Source organism: Antechinus flavipes, chromosome 5 (assembly GCF_016432865.1).
Source record: "Antechinus flavipes isolate AdamAnt ecotype Samford, QLD, Australia chromosome 5, AdamAnt_v2, whole genome shotgun sequence".
In the NCBI taxonomy this organism is placed as follows: Eukaryota; Metazoa; Chordata; class Mammalia; order Dasyuromorphia; family Dasyuridae; genus Antechinus; species Antechinus flavipes.
In genome coordinates, this window is record NC_067402.1 from 177,965,563 (window position 1) to 177,989,282 (window position 23,720).

General features: G+C 31.4%; 1 protein-coding gene across 5 annotated transcripts in view; it reads left to right on the plus strand.

Moving 5' to 3' along the window:
* Positions 1-23,720, plus strand: part of ABCC9 (ATP binding cassette subfamily C member 9) — a 189,930-nt gene that overhangs the window by 73,595 nt on the left and 92,615 nt on the right. For all 5 annotated transcript variants that reach the window (XM_051962654.1, XM_051962651.1, XM_051962652.1 and 2 more), the window contains exons 14-17: positions 3,328-3,436; positions 15,918-16,025; positions 17,398-17,470; positions 19,272-19,377. In XM_051962654.1, coding sequence (XP_051818614.1) covers positions 3,328-3,436; positions 15,918-16,025; positions 17,398-17,470; positions 19,272-19,377 — 396 coding nt within the window. The remainder of the gene's footprint in view (positions 1-3,327; positions 3,437-15,917; positions 16,026-17,397; positions 17,471-19,271; positions 19,378-23,720) is intronic.

Here is a 23,720-nt window from a genome sequence, read left to right on the forward strand (position 1 = left end):
GAGAGATTGAGGTCTTAATGAGAGCCAGAAGATGGAGGGAGGTGAAAGAAAAAAATCTTAAAATGAAGCAGGGCAAGTTTGTTTTCTTCTAAGTAGGTGGTCACACATGACCCTAGGAATTCTGCAAAAGTAAATCCCTAAGGGTGCTTCTCTTTACTTCTCTTGACAGTTCTCAAATGTCAGCCATCTCCATATCCATGCCAAGTGTAAATGAGTTACAGAAGAGAACATTAAAAAGGGTAGAGGAAGATAAACTTTCTTTTATGTGCAGGGATAGATGGACAAAACCTCATCTTTGTGTTTTAATAATCTTCCACAAATTTCAGTAAGAATTTCTGACATTTGGGAAATGGAGCTAAGAACTGAAATGAACCAGCTTTGCTTAAAACATCAGAGTATGGCTTCATCTATATGTCTGTTATGTAATGACAGTCTGACTGAAAGATGTGAGGGCAGGAAGTTTTTATTTTATTTTAAAGGACTGTATGTATAAACTACCGTTTATGATCAACTCAATAAGCACATTACAAGAACACATTTAATATAAAGTTGATAAAACTGGAAAAGAAATGAGTAATATATATTGAGAATAAAAATAACAAAATATCATTTTGATTATGATCCATCAAATAATATTTATTAAATACCTACTCCATGTAATGACTCTTCTAGTCATTAAGATTACTGAGACAAAATGAAATATTTACTGCTCTCAGAATTCTACTGGGGGAGAAAACATGTGCTTCCAAAGTGCTGTGCCTTGAAAATTTGCAAAGTAGATTTTTGATGACTGAACAAATGTCTTTATAAGTAACACCTGGATAAAATATGAAATTTTTAAAAAATGGTCTTCCATAATAGATTTTTTTGTATATCAGTGCTGCTATGGAGAGACAATTTCTAATGTAAATAGGTCCACATATTATGATTCACAGTTAATATCTTGAATGGAACTGATCTTTTTTCATTTTATAAGTTTGTTGAGGCTTATATGAGATGATTTAGTCCCACCTATAATTACATTGATATTTAAAAATATCTAAATATAATTTACATATTTTTAAAAGGCTACAGTTTTATTCTTTTACATACCATAATTGTATCTGCTTTCATATCTCCATCTTAGTATGGATCCATCTTTTTGCCTTGGTGAATGCTTAAAAGAAGATAATTACAAAATTATATTGTTAATGTTGTTTTCTTCTTTCTCCCCACCAGATTCTGTTTTTTTTTTTTTTTAATTTGAAAACTTGTTAAATCAACATGCCCTCAGGGAGATAATCATAGATGAGATTTTAATTTGAAGAAGTGAGATTTTATGTAAAAGAATCTTCAGAAATATTAGGATAATTTCATATGGTTTTCTTGTATAGTTTTTTTTTGGGGGGGAGCTTACTCTTTAATCTAGCTCCATTTATTCAGTAACGATCAGTCAGTTGGTTAGCACTAATTAAGCACTTGTGCAAGATGCATTATGCAAAGGACTGGAGATGCAGAGATAAAAATAAAACAGACCTTGTCCTTTAGGAACTCCTATTCTAATGGAAGAGACAACATAAACTAACATGGATATATAGGAAACATATCCATGGCAGATCCAAGGGCACCTAGGCAGGATGATGCTCTAATATTGGAAAGACCCCATATGGTGACATAAAATGAATTTTGAAGCAAACTAGATATTCCAAGAGACAGAGAGAAAGATGGAGCATATTACTGATATAAGAATAAAAGGCACCAAAAATCAAGGAGCATCTTATGTGAGAAATAGCAAGATGGTTCGATTGGCTAGACTGTACAGGCTGTGAAAGATGAAATAGTAATTTAGGAAAGATAGGATAGGGCAAGGTTTTTAAGAACTTTAAATGCTAGAAAAGTTTATATTTGATCCCCAGAATAAAAGGGAACCATTGTAGTTTAATGAATGTGTATGGACAGGTTATGGTCAGAGTTATGCTTTAGGAGAATCTCTTTGGTTACTGTATGGAGGGATGGTTTAGAGGGGAAAAGACTAGAGGCAGAAAGACCAATTAGGGGATTATTAAGATATTCAGGTGAAAGAGGAAGAGAAGCTGAAATAGGGAGGTTACTATATAAACGAAGAGGTGGGGAATATATGAGGGAAATGTGAAATAACTGTCAACTGATTGGATATGTGGGGTAAGTGCAAGTGAGGAATTGAGATTGACTGGAAAGATGGTAATGGTACCTTTGAGGAAACAACGAAGGTTGGAGGAAGACTGGGTTTTGGAGAAAACATAATAATTCTTATTCAGATACACTGAATTTGAGATGTCTTTGGGATACTGAATTGGATATGTCTGATAGGAAGTTGATGATGAGAGGCTAGGTATGAGTAAATAGATTTGAGAGTCACCTGCATTCAGTTTAGTCTAATTCAACCAACATTTATTCATTGCATACTGTGTGTAAAAGCACTGTGCCTTGAACTGTGGAATACAGTATATTTAGTTAAGATGCAACTCCTGGATTTATAGATCTTGAGAGGAGATAACATCTTGAATGTAACATATATAATTAATATGTGGAATATTTACATCTTACAGAATAGTGATGATGATAATTAATGAGGTGGGCTAGTTTTGGGGGCATCTCCAATCTTGAGCAAATGACTATTAAAGGACAGCAAAAAGGAAAAGAGCGTTCTAGAAAAATAGACTCAGTCAGAGGGTCTCACCAGGATTTATCCCAAAGGCTGCCTCTTCTCACTAAGCAACCCAGCCAGACCTTGAGAAGATTGTCTTCTCTCCTAAACTCAGTTTATTTGTTGTGTGATGAGTAGTTAAGAGATATTTAAGAGTCCTGTGTATTCATTCTGTGTACTTCTATGTTAGTTGCAAGTAAGGTGGCCAAAGCCAGAAGAGGCCAGCCAGGGTCGAGTTGGAAGCAGCTTTGGAAGAACTCCAACTTACTAGGCTCAGAAAATTTATTGTACTTCACCGCGTGTTAAGTTCATCCCTAACTTCATTTCCTCAAACTCAGAATAGGCTCTTTATAGTGAGAGGCAAAATCGATGAAATTAAAAGTAACTCAGAAAAAAAAGTAAATGAGAGTGGAGAGGACTTGATACTAAAATTCAGTTTTAACCATATGATCATAGATTTTGATCTGAAAAGACCTGTAAGGATTATTTTGTCCAACTGTCTGATTAATCCAAATGAGGAAACTGAATGTGGATCAGAGAAGGAAAATGAGTTATACAAAATCACAAAGCTAATAAGAAGCAGAGATGGGACTGCTATATAATTTGAGGCATGGGCATATCAATGCATGTTTTTCCATTTTATTTCTTTTTTCTTTTTGCAGTGTTCAGAAGTTAAATGAGTTTCTCTTAAGTGATGAGATTGGTGATGACAGCTGGCGAAGCGGTGAAGGTTCTCTAAACTTTGAGTCTTGTAAGAAACACACAGGAGTAGTAAGTTCTGTTTACCAAATGGGTTATTATATTTTGTTGTGTTTTAAAGGGAAGAGTATTTTTAAAAGAACATAATTAGTTGTGGTATGAAATTGTTCTGTTCTCAATTTGGAGGTAATTTTTTTCTTTACCTAGAAGCAAGTACAGTTGTCATTGGATTTAAAAACTCATTGATTACATAAAACTAAATAAAAACATAATCCAAATCAAACAAAAAATCCTTCTGTATAGTAATAGTACTTTTACAATGATATATACCTTTCTGTTTATAAGGTACATTGTCTTATCTGATTCTCATCAATAACACATGAGATAGGTATATAACACATAACATGTAATATATAATAATTATTATTATTCTCATTTAATCAAACTGAAGTTGAGTAGTTCTCATTCAAAAGAATTCAGTCAAATTGCCAGGAAGCAAAGTGGTAGCAAACTTGAACTGAATTTTTTTTAACTTCCAGATTGTTACTCTTTCTGTTATGTAAAATTACTTTAGACATTATATTTTATGTTTACCTAGAATTTTAAAATTTTCAAAGTACATTTGTAAATATTACCTTCTTATGTGATGTCTGTCCATTTGTAAGAGTTACTCGATAACAAAACATGTCCAATTCAAAAAGAAATTGAAAAATTTCTTAGTCATTCAAGCTTTAGCCACACCTAAAAACAAAACCAACTTACAAGATAGCATTAACTTTTATAAAATGCTAAGTTTAATTATGAAAAAACCCTTAAAATTGTATAATAATAGTTATTTCAATGGATCTTGTTCATGGTATGTTTTTTTTTACTTGTGTAAATCATAAATTATACAGACATTTTCATTTTTTCCATTCTTGTTCATGTCCTTCTATAAATTCTCTAAGAGAATCTACTTAATTTCCTAGAGATCTTACATAAAGTTTTTATGGAAGAGATTTACTCATTTTTGTAGATGATATTATAGTGTCTCAAGCCCCAGGATGTTACTTGGTCTCTTTAATGAAATATATAAATTATGCAAAAATTCATCTTACAATCCTTAGAGGGAAAAAATCAAATGAATGAAAAATTCCTAGTAGTACACTACAGGAGGACAGTGAGTTGGGACTAGATCTAAAAAGGAAAAAAAGAGTAGAATGGACTACATTTGGAAAATTGTGCAGTACTTCTCTTCATTCCAAGATGGTCTCTAGATTGAAAGACCTGTGTTTTCATAATCACACACAAAGTCATCCTGGTGATACTGTATAATTTTGAGGCTTAATACACTATAGATTCAGAGGCATTAAATATTCAGGTGATCAAAAAGAGCCATAGAGGAATGCAGAATATACCTTTGTATATCTCCCATATCTGAGGTGTCTTGTGAAGTCCTTTAAAAAGCTTTGATGTCATTTCCTAAACAAAACCTTCCTTGATGTCCTGAGAAGTAGATGCTTTCTTCTTCTTTAAATTATTTGAATAAATAAATGAAAAAGTACTTATTAATTGATTATTATCTACCAGATCCTGAGGTAAGCACTGGGAAGATAAATATAGAACCAATATAGTTCCTGCTCTTAAGAAGTCTTAGAATTTTCAGTGTAGATTCATGTACATTCTTTTACTGAATAATCAACAATTATTCAGTTTAAAAAGAAATGGAAAAGTTCTCAATTCATTTGAATTTTATCCAAAACTAACTGCAAAATAAATTTATTAGTCAGAATCAGCTATTACCAAATACAAAGTTTTATTGAAAGAGCATTTTGAAATATTACAAAGAGATCCTTTAAATTGTATAAGATGAAAAAGTTTTAAGCATCCAGTTAAGATTCTCAGAAGAAATCTTCTAAATTGGATGAGAACACTGTAAATTTAATTGAGTAGAGGCTGATATTAAAAAAGAAACACGTCCAAAGAGCATATAGATTCTTCAGAATTATTGAAAACATACTATATTTTTGATTATTAATATCAATTGAGGTTCCCCCAAAGGAATTAGTATGTTTACAATAGATGTATATAACATTGATGTATTTTTAATAGATCTTGTGGTCTGAGGGATTTTTTTTTTGTATATAACAATCTGTTAATGACATCAAATCCCGGAACATGGCAGTTACTTCTAAATAAAATGATAAATCATTTAAAGGACTTTGATCTAATTATCTACACGATGAAAACTAAGTGGATGAGAAATTCTTTATTTTTGTCCAGATAAAAATGTACAGATAAATGGATCATCATAGAACTTATCCCTCCATAATATTTACATCTCATCCAGAAAATGTGATTGCATAGTAAGCTAGGACTGAAGTTGAACAGAAAAAGGACATAGTTTGGAGTAATTTTAATGTCCCTACATTATTTTGAAACAAAGGATTCTTCCAGTGATATTATAGAGTAGTGACTCACGGAATAATACAAATCTCTAAAAAGTTAAATTCAGGGTCACCCAAGGATAATGGAAAGGTACATTGTAGGAGTGAACAGGCTGCAACACATTACAACTGAAGAATGGTTTAAACTATGTCATCAACTGGGAAAAAATGACTGGTTACACAGCTACAGGAAATATGGGACAATCAATGGACAGCCTGGATACTTCATTACTATCTACATATTGTCAAGACATTGAGAGGAAAATCTCCAGCACATTGGGTAGAGTTGTCAAAAATTTCTTGCAATACCCAGACTAAAATTGTACAGGTTCAGCAGGCAGGGATAGAGTGATATCTGCATTGTTGGAGGGAAGGTCAACATTGACAAGATCACAGATCCATCAAAGTACTGAAGTATTGAACTATTTTCTTTTAGGGTCATTTGTCATTGTTCTAGATCCAAGCCACAAAACTATAAATCTTAAAAAATGGAGTGAAAAAAGCTGTGTGTTTTAAAATAACACTAATGGAAACTCTTCCCTGAGTTCACTAAATATACTATGTATTCTGTCAAAACTTAGAGTTAAGTGGTTTTGGCTGTAGAAATTCCATGGAACATTAGTGACATTTTAGTGCCAAAGTTTCTTCAAATTACATCTGTGGAACTCCAACTCACATCTCTGTCAACACTTTCTTTGCTCCCACCCTCTCCATAGTTTAGAAAAGAGCATGAAGTAATTTTTGTTGACCGTCTTTGGGGGACAATACTACTACAGAACTGAATATGTCTAAAAGACAGTGATTTTGTGCATATGGGTTATTGTCAGTATTATTATTGGAGGGCAAACTTAGTTTTAAAGTACATTACATTTTTCTAATTTATCTCATCCAGGGCATTATTATGGTTTATATGAATGTATGTAAATGTATATAGATTTATATGAGTGTATCATAAGCAAAACCTCTAGGTTCAGGAAAACAATTAGTTTATTGAATGGCTTCTTTATAAATTTATCATGTATAGACATTATTGGGTGCTTATATGATTTCTTGGTACACAGCACAGTTTATAAAAATAACCAAACTAAGTACTTTTTCTGTGAGTCTTTATGATCCATTCAGGCTAAATCTTGAATCCCAAGACTCAGAACTCTTTATCTCTGGAAACTTGGTCAGGAACTTTGAACTTTTTTTGTGTCATGGCTCACTCATTGTAATGGGCATGATATTTGCTTTCTCAGTTAATTTGTTTTGTTTTAAATCCAATATTATTTGCCTTCTATAATTCCATTAAATGACTTTTTAAAATTATTGAGTTGGATAATTACTTTATGTTGAAAACTACCCCCAGAAATTTCCTGAGTCAAATTTCAAGGCCTCTAAGCTTTTCTATCACAAATTTACAAAGATAAGTTTTTTTTGCAGATATAAGGACCTTTGCCTATTTTTATCAAAAATGGAGCCAAAATGAAACCCTGGAGAAAGGCAGTAAATCATTTCCAGTCATAACCTAGCTCCAAATATTTTAGTTTACCTTAAGTCAAATTTTTAGCAGCCATCTTCGTTGGAATGACATTCTTGTGCTGGGAATCATTTTAAAAACATTGACTCTTAAGGAAAAAAAAAGAACGATGATATTGTTACAAAGAAAACACATATCTGGAAAATCATAGCTTTTTGAATCCTCAGTTTTGAATCTCAGACAGATTTAAATAAACTTGGATTTTCTACTGCGGAATAGGAACTTGCCTTGGAATTTAGCAGGTAGACAAAAGTCCCTGGTGAGGAAACTCTTCTTTTAATGCTGATTAGCACCTTCTCTATCACTAATTGATTTATGGAATTACCTAGCACTTTCAATGAAGGAACTAAGTAGATGGCACAGTGGATAAAAGGCTGGGCCTAATGTCAGGAAGATTCATTTTCCTGAATTCAAATCAGACTTCAGACACTTACCTAGGCATGTCACTTAATCCTGTTTACCTCACTTTCCTCATTTGTAAAATGAGCTGGAGAAGACCACTCCAATATCTTTTCCAAGAATATCCAAAATGGTGTCACAAAGAGTGATATCACTGAATCACACAGGATTCTCAGGGATGCAGAAGCCAGGATGTGTCAAAAAGGGAACTTGAACCCAGTTTTCCTGGCTCAGGGGCCAGCTCTATCTCTTATGCTTTGTTACTTCTTATTCTGCTGAAGACAACTATAATTATATTTTCTATAGATCTGATTGTACTTAAATAGTTGTGAAAGGAATTTCTTTTTGTCATGTAAACTTTTTTTTTTTTTTTGGTTAGGATCATTGTAAATTTGATGATGTCAACAACATCTAAAAGTGCTTTTTATTAGTCTTTGATATCTACATAATCTTATGAGTAACATTAGAATGGTTATATTTATTACAGTTATCCCTTCCACACTGTGGGGGGAAGGGTGTAAATATTTTGGCCTTCCCTTTGTACCAGAGAAGTCTGCAATTTTTTCCATTTTTCTTTTATGGGATATGTACCATGTTTACCTCATTGTAGAATTTGGGTTAAATGGCCACAGGCTCTGTGTTGGCTTCTGGCCTTCCTGTGGCATCTGAAGCTTCTGCAAAATTCCCCCAAAATTCCCATTTAATTTTTTATGCCAACCCATGATATATTAAAGCTGTGTTACACAGAAGAGATAACTTCAAATAAGTTCAAAGAACAACAGCAGTATCAGATAATTTTGGATGTATTAAATATAAAAGAATAGCTGTTTTCCAAATTTGTCATCTTTCTTTTTTTTTAAATATAGATTTAGCAGGGGAAAGAAGAATTTATATTCATTCTGGAAGATATTTCTTAATAAAGACTTACTAAATACATTTTAAATGAATTCCTTCACTCAAATATTGGGTTGACATAATCCTAGTTACTTATTATTAATCTTAGTAATTTGATTTATTTGTATACAGGCTTGTGATTTCACTTATGCACAAATAATAGTGAGAAACTCCATCTACTAATGCAGATTAGCAGTTCTTGAGCTTAGTCATAGAGCTATTTAGAAAATTGAGAAATTAAATGATTTGCTTGTGGCATAATCATTATATACCAAAGGCATGATTTGAAGTCAGATCTTCCTGACTAAGAGGCCACCTCTCTGTTCACTGTCAAACTTCTTAGTAATAGTGCTACTCCTAAAAACAACACTCCTTACTGTTCAGCTATGATAAGAGTTATTGTGACAGAGTCTCAATAGGAATGTCAGGAGGATAGGGAGAAAACACAATGTCTCTCAGATTCACCAAGATTATGAAATAATTCTAATTATCTTTAGAGAAATCATAATTATGGCTCTAGGATTTAGAACAAATTTTTACTAAGTTTACTAAGCTCTAAGACAAGAAATGTGAGCTCAGCAGGACTGAAGTGAGGAAATCATAGTAACAATATTCTTTTTTTTTTTTTTGTCCTTTTCTTGCTTTTTGCTACAGTGTGGAGATAAATGGCTCAATCATATTTATCTGTGTGGGGACAATTTTCTTCCTTATCCCAGTCTTTAATGAGTAGTCATAGATATAATGATCCAAGGGCTAGTATAGTTTCTTTCTTTTTAAAATTTATTTTAATTAATTTATTTTTATAGTATTTTATTTTTTTAAATATGTGGAAAGATAGTCTTCAGCATTCATCTTGGCAAAACCTTGTATTCCAAATTTTCCTTCCTCTCTATCACCTCTTCACTCCCTAAGACAGCAAACAATCTGATATAACTTAGACATATATTCTTCTGAATATATTTACATATTTGTCAAGCTGTACAAGAAAAAGTAGATCAAAAGGGAAAAAATGAGAAAGAAAAAAAACAAGCAAATAACAACAACAAAGATGAAAATATTATGTTGTGATCCACATTCAGTCCTCATATTTCCCTCTCTGGATGCAGATGGCTCTCTCCATCACAAGTCTCTTAGAATTGGCCTGAATCACTTCATTGTTGAAAAGAGCCAAGTCCATCACAGTTGATCATCATATAATCTTGTAGTTATGTGTACAGTGTTCTCTTGGTTCTACTCACTTCACTTAGTATCAATTCATGCAAGTCTCTCCAGACCTCTCTGAAATCATCCTGCTGGTTGTTTTTTATAGAACAATAATATTCTATAACATTCATATACCATAACTTATTCAGCCTTTCTCCAGTTGATGGGCAGCCATGCAGTTTTCAGTTTCTTGCCACTACAAAAAGGGCTGCCACGAACATTTTTTGCACATGTGGGTCTTTTTCCCTCTTTTATGATCTCTTTTGGATACAGACCCAGTAGAGACATTGCTGGATCGAAGGGTATGCTCAGTTTTATAGCCCTTTAAGCATAGTTCCAAATTGTTCTCCAGAATGTTTGGATCATTTCACAACTCCACCACCAATGCATTAGTGTCCCAATTTTCCCATATCTCCTCCAAAATTTATCATTATCTTTTCTTATCATGAGTCTGAGAAGTGTGAAGTGGTATCTCAGAGTTCTCTTAGTTTGCATTTCTCTAATCAATAGTGATTTAGAGTATTTTTTTTCCATATGACTAGAGATAGTTTTAATTTCTTTGAAAATTTTTCTTCATATCATTTGTTTCTTTTTAAGGGTATTTTTATATTTATTTTTATTATTAAAGCTTTTTATTCTCAAAACATATGCATAGATAATTTTCAACATCCATTGCTGCAAAACTTGTGTTCCAAATTTTTTCTCTCTCTTCCCTCCACCCCCTGCCCATTTATTTTATTTTGTAAATCTTCTACATTTACCTTTGTTTCTTTGTCTCCTTTCCCAAGATTCATGTCTTTTATCTTTTAACAAATGACATTAAAAAGAAAAAGAGACAAGAAACACATTTGACATAGAAAGGAACATACAGAGTAAAGGTAAATGGCTGGAGCAGAAGTTATTATGCTTCAGCTGAAGTAAAAAAAAAAAAACAGGGGTAACAATTCTGCTTTCAGATAAAGCAAAAGTAAAACAGATTTTATTAAAAGAGATGAGGGAAAGTACATCTTGTTAAAGGGTACCATAAATAATGAAGTAGTAATGATACTAAATGTGTATGCCCCAAGTGGTAAAGCAGCCAAATCCCTAGAGAAAATTTTAAGCCAGTTACAGGAAAAAATAGACAGCAAAACTATACTAGTGATTCAGTATCAACTTTCCTTTCTCAGAATCAGACAAATCTAACCACAAAATAAACAAGAAAGAAATTAGGGAGGTTAATAGGATCCTGGAAAGTTTAGATATGATAGACCTCTGGAGAAAATTGAATAGGAACAGAAAGGAATACAACTTTTTCTTGGCACCTATATGAAAATTGACCATATATTAGGTCATAAAAACCTCACATTTAAATGTAAAAAGGCAGAAATAGTAAATCCTTCCTTTTCAGACTGCAATGCAATAAAAATTATATTCAATGAAGGGCCAGGGAATGGTAGATTAAAAATCAATTGGAAATTAAATAATCTTATTCTAAAGAATGAGTGGGTCAAACAACAAATCACAGAAACAATGCATAATTTCATCCAAAAAATGACAATAATGAGACAATATACCAAAACCTATGGGATACTGCCAAAGCAATTCTTAGGGGAAATTTTATATCTCTAAATAACTACATAAATAAAATAGAGAAAGATAACATTAGTGAATAAGGAATGCAACTAAAAATGCATAAACAAAAGAACAACTTAAAATCCCCCAATTAAATGCTAAATTAGAAATTTTGAAACTCAAAGGAGAGATTAATAAAATAGAAACTAAGAAAACTATTGAACTAATAATTAAACCAAGAGTAGGTCTTGTAAAGAAAAATAACAAAATAGATAAAACTATGGTTAATTCGATCAGAAAAAAGGAAAGGAAAAAAAATCCAAATCACCAGAATCAAAAATGGAAGGGGTGAATTTACCACCAATGAAAAAGAAATTAAAGCAATAATTAGGAGATATTTTGCCCAACTCTATGGTAGCAAGTCTGGTAATCTAACCAAAGTAAATGCATATTTACAAAAATACAAATTGCTCATTTTAACAGAAGAGGAAATAAAATACTTAAATAGTTCCATTGTAGAAAAAGAAATTGAACAAGTCATTAATGAATTGCCTAAGAAAAAATCTCTAGAGCAGATGGATTCACAAGTGAACTCTACCAAACATTTAAAGAACAATTAATTCTAATACTATATGAATCTTTGGAAAAATAGGTAAAGAAGGAGTACTGCCAAATTCCTTCCATGACATATATAAAATTTATACCTAAACCAGGAAAAGTTAAAGCAGAGAAAGAAAATTACAAACGAATCTCCCTAATGAATACTGATGCAAAAATTTTAAATGAAATATTAACAAAGAGATAACAATAACTTATCAGCTGGATAATACACTATGATCAAATGGGATTTAGATGCAGTGCTGGTTCAATATCAGGAAAACTATAACCATAATCAACCATATCAATCACAAAATCAACAGAAATCATAGAGATAATCTCAATAGATGCAAAAAAAAGCTTTTGACAAAATACATCACCTGTTCCTATTAAAAACACTAGAGAATGTAGGGATAAAGGAAGTTTACCTTAAAATATAACCAGTATGTATCTAAAATCTACAGGAAGCATTATTTGTAGTAAAGAGAAGCTGGACATACTCCTAATGAGATCAGGGGTAACACAAGGATGCCCATTATTACCACTATTATTCAATATTATACTTTAGAAATGTTGGCTTTAACAATAAGAAAAGAAAAAGAACTTAAAGGAATTAGAATAGGCACTGGGGAAATAAAATTATCACTCTTTGTAGATGATATAATGATATACTTAGAGGATCCTAGAAAATCATCCAAAAACCTACTGGGGACAATTCACCATTTTACCAAAGTTTGCAGGATGTAAAATAAACCCACATATATCATCATCATTTCTATATATTATTGACAAAGCAAGAGATAGAAAGAGAAATTACATTTAAAATTACTGTTGACAAAATAAAATATTTGGGCATCTATTTGCCAAGACAAACCCAAGAATTATATGAACACAATTACAATACATTTCTCACACAAATAAAATCAGATCTAAACAATTGGGAAAATATCAATTGTTCAGGGTTAGACCGATATATAGTATAATAATATAATAAAAATGACAATTGTGCCTCATTGGTCTACTTATTCAGTGTCATACAAATCAAATTGCCAAAACTTTATTTTATAAAACTAGAAAAAATAGTAACAAAATTCATCTGAAAAAATAAATGGTCAAGAATATTAAGGGAATTAATGAAAAAAATACACAGGATAGTGGTTTAGCAGTACTAAAACCTAAGCCTCTATTATAAAGCAGCAGTCATCAAAAACATTTGGTACTGGCTAAGAAATAGAGTGGTGGATCAGTGGAACAGATTAGACACACACTATACAATAATTAGAGCCTATAGCTTTGATTTGATAATTTGATAAATCTCTAAACTCTAACTTCTGGAAAAACAATTCACTATTTGACAAAAATTGATGGGAAAGCTGGAAAATAATATGTCAGAAACTTGGCATAGACCTACATCTTACACCCCATACCAGAATAAAGTCAAGATGGATACATTATTTGGGCATAAAGGTAATATTATAAACAAATTAGGAAAACAAGGGATAATTTACCTATCAGATCTTTGGAGAAGGGAAGAATTTGTGACCAAAGAAGACTTATAGGACAGTATGAAAAGCAAAATGGACAACTTTGATTACATTAAATTAAAAAGATTTTATACAAAAAAAACAAGATTAAAAGTACAAAGCTGGAAAAATATCTTTACAGCTAGTATTTCTGATAAAGTTTTCATTTCTAAAATATACAAATTTATAAGAATACAAGTCATTATCCAATTGATAAACAGACAGACAGACAGGATATGAACAGACAATTTTCAGATGAAGAATTAAAGCCATCCATAGTTGAATTGAAATTCAATTGAAAAAATGCTCTGAATCACTATTGATTAGAGAAATGCAAATTAAAACAACTCTGAGACCACACACCTCTCAGATTTCCTAGGATGACAGGAAAAGATAATGATAAATATTGGAGGGGATGTGGGAAAACTGGGAAACTAACGCATTATTGTTGGAGTTATGAAACAATCCAACCATTCTGAAGAGCAAGCTGGAACTATGCCTAAAGGGCTATAAAATTGTACGTACCCTTTGATCCAGCAGTGCCATTACTGGGCAAGAAAATCATAAATGAGGGGAAAGGACCCATATGTACCAAAATGTTTGTACTAGATTTTTATGGCAAGCAGAGAGTTGTAAAATGAGTAGGTGCCCATCAATTGGGGAATGACTGAATAAGTTGTTGCATATGAAGATAATGGAATATTATTGTTCTATAAAAAATGATGAACAAACTGATTATCATTAAAATGATGAAAAAACTGGAAAGATTTACATGAGCTGATGCTGAGTAAAGCAAGCAGAACCATGAATACATCGTACACAATAACAGCAAGAATATGCAATGAGCAACTATGAAAGACTTGGTTCTTCTCAATGATTCAGTAATTCAAACAATCCCAGTAGACTTTGGACAGAAAATGCCATCTGCATCCAGAAAAAGAATTATGGAAACTGTATATAAATCAACATATGCTATGTTTACTTCTTTTTTCTATTTTTTTCTCGCTCTCATGATTTTTCCCTTTTGCTCTGATTTTTCTCTATCAACATGATTCATAAAGCATTGTGTATTAAAAATAAATAAACTTAATACAATTAAAAAAAGAAAAAGAAATAGAAACATATATATATATATATATATATATATATATATATATATATATATATATATATATATATATATATATATTAGTTTCTAGGCTTTCTTCCTTCACTTTACATTTGTTTATGTAAGTCTTTTTTTTATACTTCTCTATATCCATCATGTTTGTCACTTCTTACAACATCATAATATTTAGCTGCATTCATGTAATAAAATTTGTTTAGCCATTCCCTGTTAATTTTTTTTGCCTCAAAATTCTTCTATAAAATTTTTAAAGTCTCTTTTTGGTCAGGGACCCCCTTGGGATATATGTACCTAACAAGGTAGTTCTACAATCATTTTTTTTCTTGAATTAGTTTGATTAATGGTTTTGTTTTGTATATTCACCAAATATTTGTTTAACATTTAGTTTTGCTTAGCCTGTATTAGATTGGGCACCTTCAGCTGTGGTGCTACATGAAAGAGCATATTCTAAATTCTTGGCTCAGCATACTCAATTTCATTGTATGTGGAAAAACTACCCCACCATTAGCTTAATTTTTTATTGCTTTCAAATTTTATTAACAGGAATAAAATTATAACTCTAGATTGATAAAATTATAATTCTTTAATTTAAGTATCTCTTAAAAATTAACCAATTAACAATTAATCAGTTAGCTTTTAATTTAGCTAATAAATTCATCCACTCTAGGAAAAAATGAAATATTTTAGATAGTGGATTTTATCTACATTTAAAAATGTAGGTACACGCACATACACATACATTTACATACACAAATACATAGAAGTAGTATCTCATTGTAACCACAATAGTAGCTTATATTATGCTTCTCTTGGTAGTTTTGCTTTTAATTTGGACTGGTGCTTTCAGTGATATAGGGAATTATTGGTAAAGAATTTCCCTTTGTCAGTTAAGATTAGCAATTATTCTGAAATTTATGATTTTAGTGGGTGACCTGAGACACTATGGGGTTAAATCACTATGTTCAAGTTTACCAAACCAGTATATGTTTAACATATGTGAATATAAGTTAGAGTGGATAGACATGTGAGAAAAAATATTATATCTGATTTGTTTTATGACATAATACTTAATAGTTTCTTTTTTTTCTTTTGTCTCTCCAATGGCAGATGTAATAAAAATTAAATAAAAGCTCATTTCATTACTAAAATGAATTTATATAAGCAGAAATAGTTGAAATATGTTCTTTTTGAATTTTTCTGTGATGTCAGAGAATTTCTTTTAAATAAAAATGTGAATTTCTTTTTAATAAAAAAGCTTGTATTATTTCATAAAGACAGCTTGTCTTATTTTTTATACTTTGGAATACAGCAAACCAAAACTATAAACAGGAAACAGCCTGGAAGATATAACCTGGACAGCTATGAATACTCAATTAGACGAATTCGTCCAGCTGAGACTGAAGATATTGCAATTAAGGTTATTTAATTTCTTAAATTCACTCTTGATTCATACACTTCTACTGTTTTCATAGTAAAATTCTGTCAAGTCATCCTCCAAATGTCCTTGCCACAAATTATCACTTTAGAATTAGCCAGTAAAATGAAATCACTTACATAATTTTTAGTTCTCTTGTATCCCTTTCTTACCTCCCCTCAACCAGCTGCTTCTTGCCTCAAGGAAGGCAGTGTATTTTGAGATAGTTAAAAAAACACTACCCCTACTAATCACTTTTTTATTTTAGACTTATTCTTTTTGGTGCATATTTAATATAATTCCTCATTTAATATAGTGTCAGATTAAAATAATTTATAGTAGGCAGCAATACTATTATCATGAATTTTAATTAAGCAAATAATATTATTGTCCTTGATTAGAAGTGAGTTTTATTTTAGAATCTGCAATATCACCAGGTAATTTTCTGGGCTTCTGATTCTGCTCATGTACAAAGTGGATAATTTTATTTGAGATGTTCAGTCTATATAATTGAAAACCGTTATGTCATTTCAAAGATATTAGAGGATTTGGATTCAAATTCTACTTCTGACACTATCTTATCTTACACAAATTGCTTAACCTATATGGGCCTTAGTTTCTTTACCAATAAAATATTGGAATTGAACTAAATGGCCTCTAAAATCTTGTGATTTCAAAGTAATCTTACTAATCTCAAACTTGTAAAAATTAAATCAGACATAATTTTTGTCATTCAAAATCATGAAACATCTCAAAAAATATGAATGCTAGAAAAAATACACATATAATTTATTTTTTTCTCAAAAATCCAAAGTATGTGAAAAGGATTAAGATACTTCATTGGTTTGACTTAAAGAATTGCAAGCTTAGGGAATATCTTGTGTTTTATTGTACAAGACCTCTATGAGCATGTAAAGAGATATTATATGAAAATTAATGAGGTATAGAGCTGTTTCCAACTTAATAACAGAAAAGAACTGTATTTGAAAAAAAAAGTAGGAGAATGACTTTCCTGGACAATAAGTATGATATATGAAAGATTCTGTCAATTTGGGGTAATTTGAGACAAGTTCTGACACTGGCTGTAGCATGAATTGTATAGTTTCATATCCTTTCCCCTCTAGTTTCTTTAATTCTTCTAAACTATTGTGTATGCTATTTCCTTGTTGATTATTAAAATATCACTCATTTGGGAGACTTTTTCCTTATAATGTGTCCACATAAAAATAAACTGCACTGTGCTTTTTATAACTTTTTATATTTGTATTTAAGTTTCTTCAATTATTTTAGAACAAAAGAGATTTAATTTGAGTCATATTTATCTTTTTGTCTTTTCCTAACAAATTTGTTTTTTTTCCATAAACTTGTTTTCTAGGTGACAAATGGGTATTTTTCATGGGGGAGTGGTTTAGCCACATTATCCAATATAGATATACGAATCCCAACAGGTAAGAGTCACTCAGGGATTGTGCTGTGTAATGTTCAACAGCTAAATTGTGTATTCAGCACCAAAACGTAAAGAATTACAGCTTGATGTGGCCAAAATGAAGCTAGTGTAAAAGATAATCATTTTTAACTATAAATCATGGACTGATATAACATCATAGTATAATGATTTCCACATCAATGGAAGTTATGAAATTGGACATCAATTTAGAGTATAACTTTGGAAAATATTTAACTTTGTTTCCTGAATTTCTCATTTCAATAAGTTATGTCTTTTGTTTTTATTTGTATTTGAACTTACCTCCTACTCAGTTTTTATCTGATGGGGAAATTATATGACATAAAGTGAAGTAGAAAATGTAGTCAATTCTCAGTATAATTCAGGCAAAAACTAATGAATTATTTAAATGGCATATTTCAAGATATTTGAATGTTTTTGAGATGAATTAAAATTTAGGAGCTAAGACTCTACCATATAAATGTAAGTACATAGTAGTAGGATTTTATTTTGAAAATACAGGCAAAAAAAAAATGATGCTTTTGCCACAGTTATCTAAGTATTTCATTGAAAACATATTTTCATTAGAATAGTAGCATTTTGAGCTTGAATGGACTTCTAGCCCATTGAAATCTAATCCAAAGCATGAGGAGAGAGAGATATCCATAGGGTAACTAAGTCAGAATTTAAATTTTTATCTTTTGGAGGTTGAATAGATCCTGTTTTCTGTATTTCCACATTGGAGATATCATGACTTAGAGATATTTAAATTTTAGAGCACTTTGAGATCAGGTATTGATTTGCCTTTCTTTTTATTTCTTCGCAGTTATATTGCTGAGTACAAATTAAGCACACAGTAAACACTTGTTAGTTTTCTCTTATGACTATTAATTGAAGAGAATTTTCAGTTAGTCTAAGACCTTTCTTATTCAAGTGAGAAAACTCACGTCTTGAAAGGTAAAATAACTTGTCTAAGGTTACATTAGTAATAGTAGCAGAGCTAGAGTTCAAACCCAGCTACTATGATAATGACAATAACTAATAAATAAGTAATGCTTTAATGTTTGCAAAGTACTTTGCATTTTTAGCTCATTTGATGAATATCTATAATAAGTTGTGATATGTAGATGGATTAAAAGTTCCTATAGTGCATCAATCAGTACATACAAAATACATATCTTAGATATATCAGATGGACAATGAGATGAATTAAGAATTGAACAGAACAATGGGTTGGATTGTTTCTGGAAAATAGCAAAGTTCTCTTAATGAATTCAACATTCTTCCTGAAAAAGATCTATCCTTTTTATAATGCTCTTATTTCAGAGATGATATATAAGCCATAGAACACTATAGTTTCTAAAGAATTAAAGATTAGGATCACCCAAAGAGCAGTGGAGAAGCAGCATGTGGAGAGAGTGTGAAATATTACAAAAATGTTAGCAGAAGAGTGATGTAAAGAATGTTACAAAGGAAACATATGATTGAAAATTACACTAGAAAATGGGTATATATGATAAGAGCAATTGATAATTGAAAAGCTGATATGTTCTAATAGTTTTCTCATAAAGCCTAGAAAGATTAAGGAAGAAATCTAGTACATTTGGTAGACACCCTTTGGGTTAAATTATACTATACAGCAGTTATACAGGATGAATAAGTATAGATAGATTACAACCTGAATCATGGGATATCCAATTTGAGATACATAAAGTGAAATGTTAGCTGTTTTAAATGTTTTCAGATACATTCAAAACAGAATTTTTCATCTTCTGCAATTAATGAATTTTATTTGATTATTATAGGTCAACTTACAATGATTGTGGGTCAAGTAGGTTGTGGAAAATCTTCCCTTCTTCTTGCAATACTTGGTGAAATGCAGACACTAGAAGGAAAAGTTCATTGGAGCAAGTATGTTTTTTTTTTTTAATTTGCTTTAAACCTAAATTATATTACTAGCAGGCAAAGAGTTAATTTAAATCTCCATTTTCTAATTAAAAAGCAATGCAAAAAGCTTACATCATTTGTAAAAATTAAGAGTTTTATGGTATAGAATGGATTCTTATTACAATGCTTTTTTTTAGTTTTTTTTTTTTTTTCTGTCAGAGCATTCTGTTTCAGTCTCTTTTGTTAAACTTCTTTCAAACTATGTTCACATATAGTGGATACCTTTAAAGTCCTATTCTTTGCCACACATTTGCCATTTTGGTGTCACCCTTGATTCTTTCAATTCTCCTCACATATTTAATAAGTTGCCAAATCGTCGAGTTTTTTCCTTTGCAATCTCTCTCAAGACTAGTCACTCTCCTCCCAATAAACTGTAATGGTACCCAGTTTCTTCCAGGATCAAATATAAAATCTTTTGTTTGCCATGAAAAATTCTTCAAAATCTTTATCCTTTCTATCTTTCAAATCTTCTTTATACTATACTTGATACTTTATAATACACTTTATACTTGATACTATACTATATCTGAGCGATGGACAGGATCTTCCCCCAGGAGGGAACTCATTTTCTTCCTGAGTTGTTTTTTGTTCATATAAAGTGTTCTCTGAAAGTGGTTTTAAAACAGCAATTTAATTGAAAATGTCTGATTTCTTTTCATTGAGATGTCAATATGAAGGAAGAATATTATTATCAGTGTTTTAAATGAAATTTTGCACAGCATTGACATAATGGGAATGACTTCTGGAACAGGAAAATAAAACTCTTCAAATTGCTGTTAGTTTGAATGTATGTTTGTATGAATTCAGGCAGTGAACACTGCACTGACCAAATGTTATCCAAGAAACAAGATGGAAGATTCCCTCAGGTTTTATTTTTTGGAGACTCTTGTTTATTGGGGAGGCTTCCTTAACTTTACAACCTCTGTGTCATGAAGTTTTATGTAATTTTTGCTTTTCCTTACAACTCTGGCAGATTGAGTTGTACTTTATAAATAATGTATCTGTTTTCTGATTGAACACTTTAAAATGTGATTTTATTTCCATGATTATTATTATTATTGTAGTTATCATCTATTTTAGAAATCAAACTATGGGGGAAATTTATATAGTGTTTTTATCTTTGACAAAAGATTTGTCCAAAATAAGTTTTTATAAATTGTATTCTTTAATGTGATGTGCTTCCTGGAAACATATTCAATATATGTTTTCTCCTGTGTAGAATTTTTATTCTAAAAATATAATTATAATCAAATGTTTAGATGGATGTGCAAGTGGTTGAATTGTACTCTTCAGTTTCAGTGTAGTTGCTATGGAAGGAAGTTGGTCAGCCCATCAGTTACCTATCCAATTGGAGGTTTTCTGTGAGGCTTTCAATGAAAAAGATGATAATGACCAATTAGAATATCAGGAATTTCCTTATGGAAAAGTTCTCTCCTTTAGGAAGAGTACTTATCTTGGCCTATTGCTGAGAAGAGCCATTTTTTCTTTCTTTCTTTCTTTCTTTTTAAATAACTTTTTATTGATAGAACGCATGCCAGGGTAATTTTTTACAGCATTATCCCTTGCATTCACTTCTGTTCCAATTTTTCCCCTCCCTCCCTCCACCCCTTCCCCCAGATGGCAAGCAGTCCTTTACATGTTGAATGGGTTGCAGTATTTCCTAGTTACAATATATGTGTGCAGAACCGAACAGTTCTCTTGTTGCACAGGGAGAATTGAATTCAGAAGGTATAAATAACCCGGGAAGAAAAACAAAAATGCAAGCAGTTTATATTCATTTCCCAGTGTTCTTTCTCTGGGTGTAGCTGCTTCTGTCCATCTTTGATCAATTAAGGCTCTCTTTATCGAAGAGATCCACTTCCATCAGAATACATCCTCAAACAGTATCGTTGTTGAGGTATATAATGATCTCCTGGTTCTGCTCATTTCACTCAGCGTCAGTTCATGGAAGTCTCGCCAGTCCTCTCTGTATTCATCCTGCTGGTCATTCCTTACAGAACAATAATATTCCATAACATTCATATACCACAATTTACTCAACCATTCTCCAATTGATGGACATCCTTTCATTTTCCAGCTTCTAGCCACTGCAAACAGGGCTGCAACAAACATTTTTGGCACATACAGGTCCCTTTCCCTTCTTTAGTATCTCTTTGGGGTATAAGCCCAGTAGAAACACTGCTGGATCAAAGAGTATGCACAGTTTGATAACTTTTTGAGCATAGTTCCAAATTGCTCTCCAGAATGAGCCATTTTTTTTTCTGAAAAAAAGGATGTTTATAATAGCAGAAGAGCTACCATTTTATTTGACCTAACACTGGATTATAAATACAAAGAAAATCTTTTTAATTATTAAATGACCAGATTTTAATAGCATGATCTGAAATTTACTCTATCTTTTGTGCTGTTGATTACAGAGAAAATATATGTGATCTCCATCAGACACATCCATTTTCATATCATCAGAGGTTCTTTTGGTAGTATTTTGTATAAGACAGTAGCTTTTTTCAATTTTAAAAATGAAAGAAATCAGTGTTGAAATGATTTTTGGCCTCTTTTTCCATTCCCTACCATGGCTAGTCACATACATTTTCTACTATATTGAAAGACCAGTCCTTTTTCTTCTTTGAGGATAACACTTCTGTATGTCATATATGCGATCAAGAAAAAAGGGAATACATTTAAATTTCAACTTAGCAGATTTTTCCAGGCATATATCCTATGAACAACTCCAAAAATCCTAGAATTTCTTTAATTCTAGGAAGAAGGAATGCCAAAGAAAAATTTAAATGGGCTTCTTCATAGCTTTTTATACTCAAAAGTCGATTTGTATGAATTCTCCATTTGGCTTTGCATTCTGACTCTAAAATATGAGAAAAGTATTTTAAATGTAGACTTTGGAGTCGTGATATGACTTGGCAGGATCTTGAAAAACACATTTTGTGGTTTATTTTGTCCATTGGAGAAATGTCATTATAGATGAACATGGTTGATGATAATATCATCCTTTATTTGTTCTTAATGATTGTACTCTTGTTTTGATAAAAAAAATTATTCATTAATTAATAAATTTATTTAATTGATTAAATTAAAATTAATAAAAATATTTATTAACTGAAATTAGCCAATGACAAAGAGATTTTTTTTCTTGCCTACATGTACAGTACAGCACTTATTCACCTATGTAACAACAAAATACTATTAAATAAAACTATGGTAGAAAACTCGTGGATGAGGAAATTCGCTTTTATGAATACAGATCTACACTTTCTCTGGAGTCTTAGAGAGATGCTTACAGAATGGAGAAGTAATATAATAATTACATGATTATAATATAGTATTTTAATATTTAATATTATTGTTTTTATTAACAGCTATTCTTTGGTATCACAGTATCTCGGTATCACAGTTCTAATGGATGTCAAAAGTCATTTAGACTAACATCCATTAGGATATTCCTGATAAGTGAGCCTCCACTAAAGAGTTCTAGTGAAGGAAAAATCACTATTTGCCAAACATCTCATTTCACTCTGGGGCAGGTATCATAGTTAAGAAATTTTTCCTTATTTTGGGCTTATAATCTGTCTTCCTGAAACTGGTAGCCATTGCCCCTAATTCTGATTCTTGTGGCAAAACCTCAACTAATATCTCTTCCAGTAACTTCAAGTATTTGTATTATCACTATCATGTTCCCCCTAAGTGCTCTCTTAACTCTCCTTCAAATGGTTCTGATATAGCATGGCCCTCAGGTCCTTCAGAGGAAATGGTGAAAAACAAGAGGTAGGAAAATGTTCTTATTCCCAAGAAAAGCAAAAGGAAAGTCTTTGACCTATAAGCTGGTTAACTTGACTTTGCTTCTTAACAAAATTCTAGAATTTATTAGTTAAAATACATCTTATGAGATTTAGACTGGGAGGTAATATCCATTAAGAGTTTGAGATACTATACATGGACCAGAAAAATCAACTGTACAAGTGTCATATGGAGGGAGAAACATTTGGCTTGGTTGAAAAACATTTTGTATGAAAAATATCAGAAAGTTTTAGGGCAAAACAAGCTTCATATAAACCATCATGGTATAATGAAAAGGGTCAGGCTTGGGAGTCAGAGGATTTGGGTTCAGATTTCACCTCTGCCATTTAATTCCTATATGAATTGGGCAAGTTATAATACCTTTGGCTTCAATTTCCTAAACTATAAAATGAGTTATAAAGAGGGTTTCTGAGAACCCTGTTGCTCTAGATATAGGATGTTATAATAGTATGAAAGGATAATATGGTTGCCACAAAAAGTTAATATTATTTTAA